The 13,520-nt window shown below is 38.2% G+C and overlaps 1 protein-coding gene across 2 annotated transcripts in view; it reads left to right on the plus strand.

Annotated features, from left to right (window-relative positions):
* Znf385d (zinc finger protein 385D) overlaps window positions 1-13,520 on the plus strand; it is a 1,102,298-nt gene that overhangs the window by 251,950 nt on the left and 836,828 nt on the right. For both annotated transcript variants that reach the window (XM_045136109.1, XM_045136110.1), the window contains exon 2: window positions 12,040-12,258. In XM_045136109.1, coding sequence (XP_044992044.1) covers window positions 12,040-12,258 — 219 coding nt within the window. The remainder of the gene's footprint in view (window positions 1-12,039; window positions 12,259-13,520) is intronic.

Genomic DNA, 13,520 nt, shown 5'->3' on the forward strand with positions numbered 1-13,520 from the left:
GAAAGTCCATATTACAAAAACATTAGTTGTGGACACTGTCAAAGTAGGAACAAACACATATTTTAGGGCAGGTAGGATCAAGGGAATGAGAAAGAACATCCTGGAGTTTTGAGTCCTATGAATGGCAAAGGTTGACAATAAAAGTCACCCCTTAAAATACATGAAAAGCGAACACACAGCTACTGAATCTCCCATTCCAAAGCTCAATCACATTAAATACCACACTTCTAATCTTCCTCAACATGGACTCAATTTTGAATAGTCATTCCAAAATAAATATATTCTACATTTCTACCCTCTTTTCAAACTCTCTGGGAAATAAGACAACAGCTGGTGTGCTAATGTCCCATGTGGCTAAAGATGTGCTGGGCATGGAAAAGGTGTTTCAAATGTATTTGTCACAATGTTTGCCAATAACCTGTCTTTCTTCCGTGGCATAACTTTTTTTCCAGATAACCATCAAAACAATCTCTCCCTCTCTTTCTTTCTCTCTCTCTCTCTCTCTCCCTTTTTCTCTCTCCTTGGTCTGCAGAAAGGTTTTTGAGAACAAACCTCTCGAGTTTGATGTAAGCTGCATTAGTTGAAGAGGGCTTGCTGAAAGTGCAGTCTCGGTTGAAAAGGATTTAACATAGTGTCTGGGGTTCTTTGCCAACGAGGCCCTGAAAGAGTGACTGTATCAAGAAGAGATTCAAACAAGGCAGAATATGGGCAGAGATCTGTACATTTTTCCCAAACAAATCACATAATAATACCATTTGATAATGTTTCAAAACTTTATGAGATAACATTAATTACACTGAAATTTTATTTGTAAATTTTATATATTCATAACTTTTATTTATACATATTATTTGAGTTATCATTGAATGTAGATTCTAGGTGAAGGGTTTACTTTTCTTCTAAGGAAATAAGATGACTTTTACAAACAATTTATATTTATTTAAGAGAGAGAGGGGCAGATATAAAGAGAGAATGGGTGTGTCAGGGCCTCCAGCCAGTGCAAATGAACTCCAGACGTGTGTACCCCCTCATATCTGGCCTACATGGGCCCTGGGGAATCAAACCGGGGTCCTTAGGCTTCGCAGGCAAGTGCCTTAACTGCTAAGCAGCCCAAGATACATTTTTTTGTGGGGGAATCCTTGAATACTTGGTAAGATTTCCCTTACCTTGTAAGATTCATGACTGCTGTGAAATGAATACATTTAATTTGATGAGCTGGAATGGATAAAATTTATAATTGAAAGGCAATCCATTAACCTTGATTTTTCTTACAGAATTATCTAGTATTATTTCCCATTATAAAATAATATATCACTAATTAAAATGCTCTCATGTTTAAAGTTTCACAGTGATACTTTAGCAGAGACCATATAAAACAATAGCTGCTATTAAAAAACATACTTACAAGGAAGTAGAGAGAGAGAGAGAGAGAGAGAGAGAGAGAGAGAGAGAATGAATGAGAATGGGCATGCCAGGGTCTCCCATTGCTGCAAACAAACTCTAGAGGTATTTGACACTTTGTGCACCCAGCTTTATGAGGGTACTGGAGAATCAAATCCAGACTTTCAGGCTTAGCAAGCAAGTGCCTTAACCACTGAGCAATCTCTCTAGGCCCAATAAGCGCTATTTAGTAAAGAACTTATATTATAACATGATGACAGATTAGATCATAGCTTCTCCTGTGACTTCTAGTTATCTTGAATGTGTGATTTTTCAACCTGTATTTTAGTCAATTTATGCATACTTCATGGGCCATAGTGCATGCATGTATATATACATATTTATGATGACATTTATACCACTAAATTTAAATTTTGTACAAGCAATGCATGCATTAGGTATTTATAAAAGTACAGTAATGCTATTTTATGCCTTATGTTGGGAATTTTCAGATATACTGCAATTTAAAATTCAAATTCATACTGCACTCTAGTGGGGAATGAGATCAATGCAAAATTAAAAAATAGTATGGTTAGATGTCAGAGAATTATGGACAGTTTATAATTTCTGTAGTGAAATACACTAACCCTATTGTGAAGTTATCATCCTCTTTAGGCAGTAATACAATATGTGGAACTTACCTGTTGTTTCATATATTATCATGACAGTAAGATATACTGTTTTAAAACTGGACTTGAAAATTGAAAAAGAAAAAATGTACTACTGAAGTAGCTGTTTTGATTTCTGGCTGCATATTTGGAATAAAACACAGATATGTAATTTCTAAGATTTTTTTTTTTAATGAGGAACATGAGAGTGAAACATACTTCATTGCAATGTTTGATTTTTGTTTTAAGTTCATGCAGCAATTTGACTGAAATCCTCATTGGTATCCTTAACAATCCTTCTGTCATCCCACAGCTGACTTTTGAACCATCTGAAAATAGATGTTTTAAAAATGTTTTTATATATTTATTTTTTTATTTGAGAGAGAGAGAGAGAGAGAGAGAGGGAAAGAAGAGGCAGCTATAAAGAGAATGGGTATGCCAAGGACTCTAGCTACTGCAAACAAACTCCAGACCCATGTGCCACCTTGTGCATCTAGTTTACGTGGGTACTGAGAATCAAACCTGGATCATTAGACTTCACAGGCAAGCTCCATAAAGGCTAAGCCATCTCTCCAGCCATTTTTAAAATTATTATTTTTATGTTTTTATATTTTACCTGTTTTCATTCTAAGTTTTTGCAAATGGAGTGCTTTAAAAATCCACTTGTATGTTGCTCTGGAATTCATTTCAGATGAGCAGTGTCCTCTTTCAGGAGGTTTATAAAGCAGACTTCCACACTTCTTGCTATAAATGCATGTTCATGATTTACAGTTTTATTAATTGTAAAGTGATCTTTAAGTGGTTTCTTCTAAATGAATCTTAGAATTGTATAATTGTGGTTTTACAAGTAGCTACCTACAAAATCCCGTTTCTTTTCTTTTATTGAGTCCACTGATATATAAGTTGTCTCAAATGTACAAGCTCTGCCAGGGGAGGCATGCTTATGCCCTGAAACTCCCATTTTGTGAGGCTGTCGGTAGACAGTGTTTTCACGCAAGAACAATCCCATCCCATGATAAAACATGTCACCTAGAATCAATTCCACAAGGACTTTAACATCACCCAATCCTTCTTTGAGAATGATTTTTTTAAACAAGTCTCTTCTTATATTGTAATAATATCTTGACATTTGATCTTATTCCTTCAAGTTTATTTTAAAGTAAACAACCTTACCTGCCATATTTTGTAAAATCAAAACTTAAAGAATCAAAGCTGCTATCAGGTGAAATTAGTAGTTAAACTTTTTGCAGAATTTCTGGATATCACTTCCCTAAACTGTGGTAGTTCAACCTTATCACTATAACATATCTTTAGATAAATTTTATTTAGCTTTGGTTTGAACAATTGAACTGTTAAAGACAGCATGGGATGAAGTTTTCTAAGGAAATTTCTAGTATTGCTTTCTGCTAATATTTATGGAAATATGTGGATGCTAAATGTGTTCCCTATCTTCTTACTTTAAGGAAGTTTTATATTGGCTGGAGCTATTAAAAGAATAAAGTAGGACTGAAGAGATTGTTTAATAGTGAAGGTTTGTCTGCAAAGCCTAAGGACCCAGGTTCAATTCTCCAGAAGCCACATAAGCCAGATGCACATGGTGGGCATGTGTCTGGAGTCTGTTTGCAATGACTAGAGGCCCTGGCATTCCTACTTTCTCCCTCTCTCTCCTTCTTTATAATAAATAAATATTAAAAACAACTTAATTACTTACACAACTTGCAATTTCATGATTGATAGGCCATCTGTAAAGCTAACTGCAATATAGTTGACTATAATCTAACCAACTGTTAGCAGGTCTCAACTACTGTTATTTGATTTATATTTTAAGTTATCTTATATTTGGAGACCCTTGGAGATCTTAAGAACCTTCCCTTTTGACAAGACAGTAGATGCTAGAACAAGGGATAAAATGAGCCATGGATAAACCTAGAACCTGACAGTCATGATGGAATACAGTTCTGAAGTTATTTGTGAAACGTTGCCACACATTAAAACCGGATTGAGTTGTCAGCTCCCATTCACGTGTTCTCTCTGGGTTGACCTTAACTATTCATACCCAGGGAGGGCTGTGGAACGTCTGGGATGGACAGATTTTACATGGCGAGTTTACCTAGGACAACTGAGAGTAAAAGCACAAGCAATGAGGCCAATTAGAAGCAAAGAGCTGAGATGATGGGCCCAGAAGACAGTGGCCCTTTTCACCTTCCTCCCCATCACATGATTTTCTTCTCCTGCTGTGAATGGAATAATAAAGGAAGCAGAAAGCAAATTTTCTTTCTCAGTTCTCTCACAAAGCACACATGTTTTGAAAAAGTTCCTGTGTTGTGGTCGAGGAGAAAGAATGATCTCTACTTCATTGCCATATTTTTGAAAAAAATTGAGCAAAGCTTTTATTTTATAATAGTTTTTGGTGTGCAGAAAAATTTTAAAAGTGCACTGAGTTTCTATATCTCTCTGACTCAATTTCTGGTTCTATTTACATCTTACCTTAGTATGGCTCACTTGTTATAACCAGTGGACCAATAATAACACATTATTTATTTATAAGAAGAGAAAGAGTGTGTATGGGCATGCCAGGACTTCTTGCCCCTAAAAACAAACTCTAGATTCATGTGTCACCTTGGGATTCTGGTTTTGCATGGTGTTGGGGGATCAAACCAGAGCTGTCAGTCTTTCCAGGCAAGTATCTTTAACTATTGAGTATTCTCCATATCCCAGAGCACTTTATTTTAATGAGACTCTATACTTTATTTGAATTTGATCATTTTTTCCCCAATGTTCTATTTTCTTTCAAGCTTTCATCCAATATCCCATATTTTGTTTGGTGTAAGCACTGTCTTAGGTTTCTCTGAGCTATGATTATTTCTCAGGCTGTTGTAGACAGCTCCTCGTTGCTAGGATGAACATCCAACCCAGACATGGTTTATGAGAGGATGGGGTTTATTTCAAGCTTACAGATCCAGGGGGGAATTCCATCAGTGATGGAAAAAGAACTGTTTCTGTACTGAACTGCACTCACCAAAAGCACCAAGCTCAAACTAGCAGCAAAACAGCAGGGACCCAGGCAGAGCTCACCTCTGCACACTTTTGTTGGACCCAAGGATCTACCCCTCAGTGATACCTCCTCCAGCCAGGAAGCTGGAGACCTAAGTTACAAGCTTTAATAAAACACCTTAAGGCTGGAGAGATTGCTTAATGGTTAAGGTCCTTGCCTGCAAAGCCAGAGGACCCAGGTTTAATTCCTCAGAACCCATGTAAAGCTATATGCACAAAGTGGTGCAAGTGTCTGGAGTTCCTTTACAGTGGCTGGAGGCCCTGGTTCAGCCATATTCATTCATTCTCTCTCTCACTCTCTCTCATAAATATATATGCAAGGAAACATCTGGGTCTATGGGAGACATACATTCAAACTACCATACAAGCTTTCTTTGATTTTTGTTGTTTGTTGAGATAGGCAGCCCAGGATAACTTGAAGCTCACTAAGTGTCTTAGCGTGTCCTTGAAGCCATGCCAATTCTCCTGTCTCTTTCTCTACAGTAGAGAATACAGGCCACCACACCCAGTTCTTTTATTGGTTTTGATGGTCCTGAGTTTTGAGGAATAGAATGTCCCTTCATTCCTGCATTTCTCATGCTATTCTCATTCTGTGGCATGAGGTATGTTCTCTTGCAAAGAAAAATATTGGGAAAAGACTATTCTTAGCTCTTCATATCAAAGACTTGCTCTCAGCACATTGTTGCTGTTGATACTAATCTGATTATGTGGCTGGAGTGCGTGTTTTTCCAAGTTTTCCCACAGTGTACCTACTGGCACTTCTTGTTCTCTGTTCTATTATTTGGTGGAAAGTCTACATGTGAGAGGGAGAGTGTCTTACCTCTTCTCGGGCTGAGAATGTCTACCTAAACCTGGAGTAACTTCTGTCTGAAAGAGGTGAATCTTCTTTCCCATTTTAATATATATTGATTGATGACCCACATGCATGTACTTTAGTTATAACCCAATAAGCTGTTATTTACATGCTGTTCAGGTTGTTCTGTCTTTGATCATTTGGAGCTCTTTCCACTGGCATAAAAATTTTGACTCTTAGTTTGTTGAGTAATATCAAATTTAGTGTCTCCCATGGGAATGGCTTGCTTGTTGCAGTGGGTGGCATGGGTCAGAGAAGCTGACCACTTCTCAACTTAGCTACAACACCAGCTGCTGGTGCTTTGGTGTGAGCAGTGACATTTCACTTCTGTCCAAATAACCCACTAAACAAATGAACTGTGAGAATTATGGTGCATTCCAGTGGGGGAGAAAAAAAAAAAAAAACAAGACTGTTTCCACTTACATTGTTTTCTAAAATTCTGCTCAAATTCTTGCTTACTATTCTTTACCAAAGACGAGTTTTCTTATGTGTGCTAATTTTTATTTATTCCTGTGAGTTTAATCTGTAGCATTCTCTCCACATGGACCAGATTAAAACGCACAAGAAGAAATATGCAATTCCTATCTCATCAACACAGTTCGTTCCCCTGGACTAACTCAACCCACATTTCTCATTGAGCCAAACACCTTCCGCAGGTTCTGTCAGTGCTGGTACATGAAGACCAGATGGAGAAAATATGGACAAATTGATAAAATATTTTGTGTTTTGAGTTTCAAACACATATGACTACTAACTTTTTCTCAAGGGAACTCAAACGAGCAAAACTCTAATTCCAGATGTTAACCATGACATTCTTACCACATTGGGAGGGAAAAAAAAGTTCATTGCCCTCTCCATCAAAGGGCCCCAATTAAGGACCTGGAAAGATTTTCTCAGCAGTTAAAGGCACTTGCTTCCAAAGCCTGACTGCCTGAGTTCAATTCCCCAGTACCCATGTAAGGCCAAATGCACAAAGTGGTGAATGCATCTGGGGTGCCTTTGCAGTGGAGGAAACCCTGGAATACCCATATATTCTATCTCTCTCCCTACAAATAAATCAGTAAAATATTTTTTTAACAAAGGGTCCCCAATTGAGATATTACAACTTTCTTGCAAAATCTGCACATGCCTTGTGATGTCATGACCCAGTCCTCCAAGATTAATTGAGGGCCCTTTCCCCCTGCTAGTGTATGCACCACAGCTACCTTTTCTTCCTTTCGGTTTCCCTTGGGAGTCATTGACTTTGCTCCTCAGAACAAAATCAATTGTTGATGCAGTCTGGTGACAATCTTCACTTCTCCCACAAGCCAAAAGCCCCTCCTGCGGAAGTTCATAAATCTCATAGTTTTAAAATGAAAGTTTTCTCCAGCATTTCCCCTGCTAACTTGTTGGCAGAGGTGCTTAGTTTGTGCAGCAAGGTAGAAATGTAGATGGAGGAAGAAAATGTTGCTTTCCAAACACATGTATCTGGTTAGCAAAATGGCGTGTACTGCTGGCTCCCTGAGGTGACTGTCTCTGCAGCATGGCCTTATTCTGGCACACCTACGATGCTCCTTTTGTAAAACACAAGCAAAGTTTTTGGCTTATTTATTTAAAACCCACTGATGCATTTTTAAATGTATTTTATTTGTTTGTTTATGTGTGTGTGAGAGAGAGGAAGGTGAGAGAGAGAAAGAGAATGAGTGCATCAGGGCCTCTGGCCACTACAAACAAACTCTAGACACATGTGCCACCTTGTGCAACTTGCTTTGCATGGGTGCTGGAGAACCAATCCTGAGTCTTTAGGATTTACAGGAAAGCACCTTAACCACTTAGCCATCTCTCCAGCCCCACTGCTGCATTTTTTCCTAACAAATTAATAAACTATTATATGTTTTTGAAAATATAGACAATACCCAAGTCTAATCTCACTGTTCAAAACCAAACACTTCAAGTATCATGTTTATTTTGTGTTTTACATATACAATATATGAAAATTCACATCTTGCATTTGTTTCTTTTACTTTGTTCTGGTTTTTATTTTATTTTATTTTATTTTTTTGAAGTAGGGTCTCACTCTAGCCCAGGCTGACCTGGCATTAATGATGTAGTCTCAGGGTGGCCTCAAACTCACAGTAATCCTCCTACCTCTGGCTCCTGAGTGCTGACATTAAAGGCATGTGCCACCACACCTGACTCTTTCACTTTGTATATATAAAAATCCCATGTTAATAATTTTCAGGGTGGGGAGATGCCTCAGCAGGGAACAGCCCTTGCAGTGCACACATGAGGTTCTGAGGGGAACAGAGAAAGGAGGATCACTGGGGCTCACTGGTCAGTCAGTCTACCCCAAAACTCCAAAAGCTCCTGTTCAGTGAGAGATGCTGTCTCAGGAAAACAAGGTAAAAGAGGCTAGAAGAGGATGTCTGACGTCCTGCTGTGGACTGTATGCACATCTACAAACATGTGTGCATACGCCATGCATGTGGTAGGCAGCTCCATGTTGCTGGAATCAACATCCAAACCAGACACAGTTTATGGAAGTAAGGGATTTATTTGAAGCTTACAGATCCAGAGGAAGTTCCATCAACATGGGAAGAAGCGGGCTCCCATTCATAAATCCAAGCAGAGACATCACTAAGCAGCTGGCTCACCAGCAAGCCCCAACACCAGCACACACACCAAAACCCAGCAAACAGCAGGGAGGCCCCCGCCCCACCTCTACAGAGCTGGAACTTTTCTTCATATCTTTGGGTTGGAATTAAATTCTGCCCCCAGTGACACCTCTTCCAGCCAGGCAGCTATAGACCCAAGTTATAAGCCTTAATAAAACACGTATGTCTATGGGGGACATACTTCAAACTACCACACCACATACACACACACACACATACACACACACACATACTATAAGCATACTATTGTCTCTGTATCTCTTTCTTTTTGTGGAAGACTTTAAAAAATATTTTATTGATTCATTTATTTGAAGAGTAAGGGAGAAAGAAAGAGGCAAAGGCAAGAGAGATAGAGAGAGAAAGAGAATGGACATGCGAAGACCTCTAAACACTGCAAATGAACTCCAGATGCATATGCCACCTTCTACATCTGGCTTTATGTGGGTACTGGGGAATCAAACCTGGGTCCTTTGGCTTTGTCAACAAGCACCTTAACCACTAGCCATTTCTCCAATTACCCCCTCTCTGAGAGAGTGTTTCATTCTATAGTCTGGGTTATCCAAGAACTCACAGACACAAGAACTCAGACTGGACTAGAACTCATGGAGATTCTCCTGCCTCAACATCTGGAGGGCTTGGATTTCAGAAATGAGTTGTCATGCCTGCTCCCCATTCACTTTTGAATAGTTGTGCCCTATTTGTTATTAGGAATGCCATAAGTTACTTAGTCTGTTTCTCTACTGAATATTTGGGATAATAGGCTTTAAAATGAAAATCAGCTCAAAAAAAAAAGAAACATTGAATTATTTTAACTATAACCTGGAGTCAATACTGAAATTGCTTTACATGATAAAGCTAATGTTTATATAGTGCGGTAGTTTCAATATATATTTCCCAATAAACTCAGGTGTTCTAAATGGAGTTTGTAGCTTCTGCCCCTAATAGGCAGGCCCTTGCTACAAGGGAGGGCATATCACTAGAGGCAGATCTGAATTCCAGCCTAAGGTATACAGAGTGACTTCTGCCTGGGACCCAGCTGCTTGCTTTTGGTATGTGCTGGCTGCTTGTGGTTGGTTGGTTGGTTTGTTTGTTTGTTTGTTTGTTTACTCTTTCCTTTCATCTGTGAAGAGGGGCCAGCCAGCCTCTTTTCCCATTATGCAACTTCACCTGGATCTGTAAGCTTCAAATAAACCCTTCCTCATATAAACTGTGTAGGGTTTGGAAGGTCATCCCAGCAATGTGGAGCTAACTAAAACACATAATTTGCTTTAACTAGAATAATGCAATTATTTTAAAACACCTATGTTTGTTTTAGATGTGACTCTTTCAGTTGTATAGTTTATGTTATACTAATACAGCTGACTAAATAAACACGGTGACATTTCCCTGATAACACGAAAGAAATCCTGAATTTTTAAAAAAGGCTACAGAAATGGCTTAACAGTTAAGGCATTTGCTTGCAAAGCCAAAGGATCCCAGTTTGATTCCCCCAGGACCCAGATGCACAAGGGGGTGCGTGTGTCTGGAGGTCCTTTGCAGTGGCTGCAGGCCCTGGCCCCTGGAGTGCCCATTCATTCTTTCTCTCTCTATCTACCTCTTCCTCTGTTAAATAAATAAATAAAAGAACCTCAACCCTTTTGCTTTTTTGGAGCTTAGACGCTACCTTCCACATCCTGTCAGAGATTTAGAGATTTGGTATTTTCCAAAAATTTGAGTTTTTTTTTTTTAAATTTTGCTTGCAAATGATGTATTCTTTTCACTTATCTGAAGGTAGGATCCATGCTCTACCATGCACATCAGTGAGTTTGTATAGTGTCCCAATCATCTTTTTATTAAACATTTTTATTTATTTTATTTGTAAGCATAGAGATGAGAGAGAGAGGGAGAGAGAATGAATAGGGGCACACCTGGGCCTCCTGTTGCTGCAAATGAACTCCAGACACATGTGCCACTTTGCGCATCTGGGTCCTGGAGAACTGAACCTGGTATGTCAGGCTTTGCAAGCAAATGCCTTAACCGCTGAGCCATCCCCAGCCCTCATCACCTCTGCTGTGCGTGAGGCTTCAACTCCAACACATGGACAGCCTCAAGAAGAGCATGTGTTAATAAATGCACAGTACAACACTGATTGCTCTCAGTGTCAGATTTCCACAGACTATACTAGTTACTCCTTGAAAAATGCGGAGAAATGAGAATTAAAAAACAAAGAAGAAGAAAAAGAAGCAGAATCTTAGTTAGGCCATGATACTCTTCAGGAAAGCACAAACAAATGCTGAATTGTTTGGAAAGGGATACTCAACAGGAGGTACATTGTCATTTTAACCCCTGCCATCTTTAATGCCTAAATTGCTACAATTGACAGTTATCCTCTTTTTCCTTTGGGCTTAGCATGCAAAGCATATAATGTATCCATCATTAATGCTGTGAAAAGGAATGTGTGGGTCAATGACACATTCTCATTCAAATCTTGCTTCAGTTATATGCACTCTGGGGTGTTGAAAGAGTGCTAGCCATTTTGAATGCATAGATGTCCACCCAGAGGTAAATGATTTTAATTAAGTGGTAAAGAATTTAAAATTAAGAGGCTTCTTAAATTTAAAATTAATTTGGGGGGCTGGAAATTTGATCCTAGGGCTTCCTGCATACTAGACTAGAACACAGAAATATCCCTAGCTTTTTTTTTTTTTTACTTTAAAAAATATTGAGAGTTGGAGAGATGACTCAGTGTTTAAAGTCATTTACTTACAAAGCCCATTGGCCTGGGTTCAATTCCCCAGTACCCACATGAGTCTAGATGCACAAAATGGCACGTGTTTCTGAAGCTCATTTGAAGTGGCAGGAGGCCATGGCATACCCCTCCACCCTTCCTTTCTTAAATAAAAATAAATAAACAAATAAAATATCTTAACAAAATAAATTTGAGACAAAGTCATACCTCATGCCTCAGCCTCCGAATATACCATGAGACCTGTATTAAATTATGGGAGCTTAAATTAGCTAATTCAAAGGGAAAATATGTAATACATTAGATAGACTAGAATATAGAGTGATTAAAAACATTTAAGAACAATGTTAGATACTTATTTTCAGTACCCCATTTATTAGCTGTGTGATTTTAGACAAGTTACTTAACCACCTTAAAACTTTAGTTATGAAATTGGCAAATGGCTGGTGCCTCTATCTTTGTTAGGATACACAAATGAAAAAATGTATGTGCCATGCAGTACTGAATGTACAAAAAAATAATAAACTATTTGCCTGTGATTTCCATGTAGAATATAATTTTATTTTTCCCATAGGGTACAATAAGTCTAACCTATTAAGATGGGAAGAGAAGGAAAATTTCACTTCTCAATAATCACTATTTGATACCCACTTCCGCAAACATGAAGGCATCTGGGCATCTCTATTTGCTCATATCTCCTTCCAGATCTCACCTGTACTCAAGATGGGGAGAGTAAGACTGAATTCATGCCCGAGGAGTTTGAAGAGAAAGCAGAAAGAGAGAAGAGACACCCCAACTTCACGCTGTGCACCGTGTGCAACATCCAGCTGAACTCGGCTGCCCAAGCGCAGATCCACTACAACGGCAAATCCCATCAGAAGAGACTGAAACAACTCAGCCATGAGATGCTGAAGAGCGACAACGGTAAGATGCTGTAAAGCTGCTGGCTCGGGTCTGTCAACATCCACGCATATTCCTTGGGTACCTGCAGATGTGCAGATGAAAGAATAGTCTCTTCTTTAAAACCGGGAAAATTATATATGTAAAGGCTTTCTCAGCAGAGGACTTTAAAGTGAGTTATTTCTCTATAGGAGAAGGGAGAAATACTGCTGTTGTAAACCTGCATTAGGATTGTGTGGGCCAGAAATTTTCTGTAATATGAGCAAGCTGACTTTAGAGTTTTCTGCTGTTTGCTTGTGCTGTTGTTGGATATACAAACACACTTTGGTCACAGCATATATAAAATTGTGCCTTTTATTGATTTATTCATTTCTTCACTTATTTGTTCATTTGGTTTTTGCCAGTATGAGACATTCTGTTGGTTACTAAGTCTGCAGATGATTTGTAATAATAGAAAACTTTCCTCATAGCTTTTTTTAGATTCAATAAACAGATTGTTTGGATTTGCTCATAAAATTAATGGCTTGCTTTACCATTTTGCACTTTTATTTTAAAGTAGGTGTTGAATTTATGCCTGGCCTGGTCCTAAGAACAAATACTTTGGGAAACAATTGCAAGCTTATGAGGGAATTTATAAAGAGAAGAAGTGCATGGGGTTTGTATGGTAGGGAATTTGGAGATCTAAGGTGTAGGAAAGCAAAGAGTTACAACATTGAATTTCGTCAAATGTTTTATGTTCAATAAGCAAAATATTTCCAAATTTTGCTGACTCTAAAAATGAGACTAAGTTTTAATCTCTTTAGATATTTGACACCATAAAGAGAATATATCACTTTGTACTAAGTTTACCAAATGGTGAGGAGAATGAAACAGAATATTTGTTTAACAGTGCTTTAACTATGTTGCGTGTGTGCATGTGCATGGTAGAATATTCTATTCGAAAGGACTTCAGATTTTCCCTTCACAGGAATGACATTTAGTTTGTCATCTATGTTACATGTGGATATATAAGATTGTAATTAGAATATAGTAGAAGTCTACTAAATTCTACAGGGATAACATATAATGTAGTTAAATCATGACTAAAATAAAATATCAATTATGTACTCCCAAGAAAACCATGTTTTTTGTCACTAATTTCTAGGTAAATTACCTTAAACTCAATCACATAATTTAATTCCAAATTGTTATTCTTGAAGTGTGTGTTAGTGGTGATGGTATGAGCTTTTGTTTTATTTTACATACCTTAGAAGTCGAACCAGACCTGAAGCAATGGCTCAGTGGTT

The sequence above is a fragment of the Jaculus jaculus genome, chromosome 16, assembly GCF_020740685.1.
Source record: "Jaculus jaculus isolate mJacJac1 chromosome 16, mJacJac1.mat.Y.cur, whole genome shotgun sequence".
NCBI lineage: Eukaryota > Metazoa > Chordata > Mammalia > Rodentia > Dipodidae > Jaculus > Jaculus jaculus.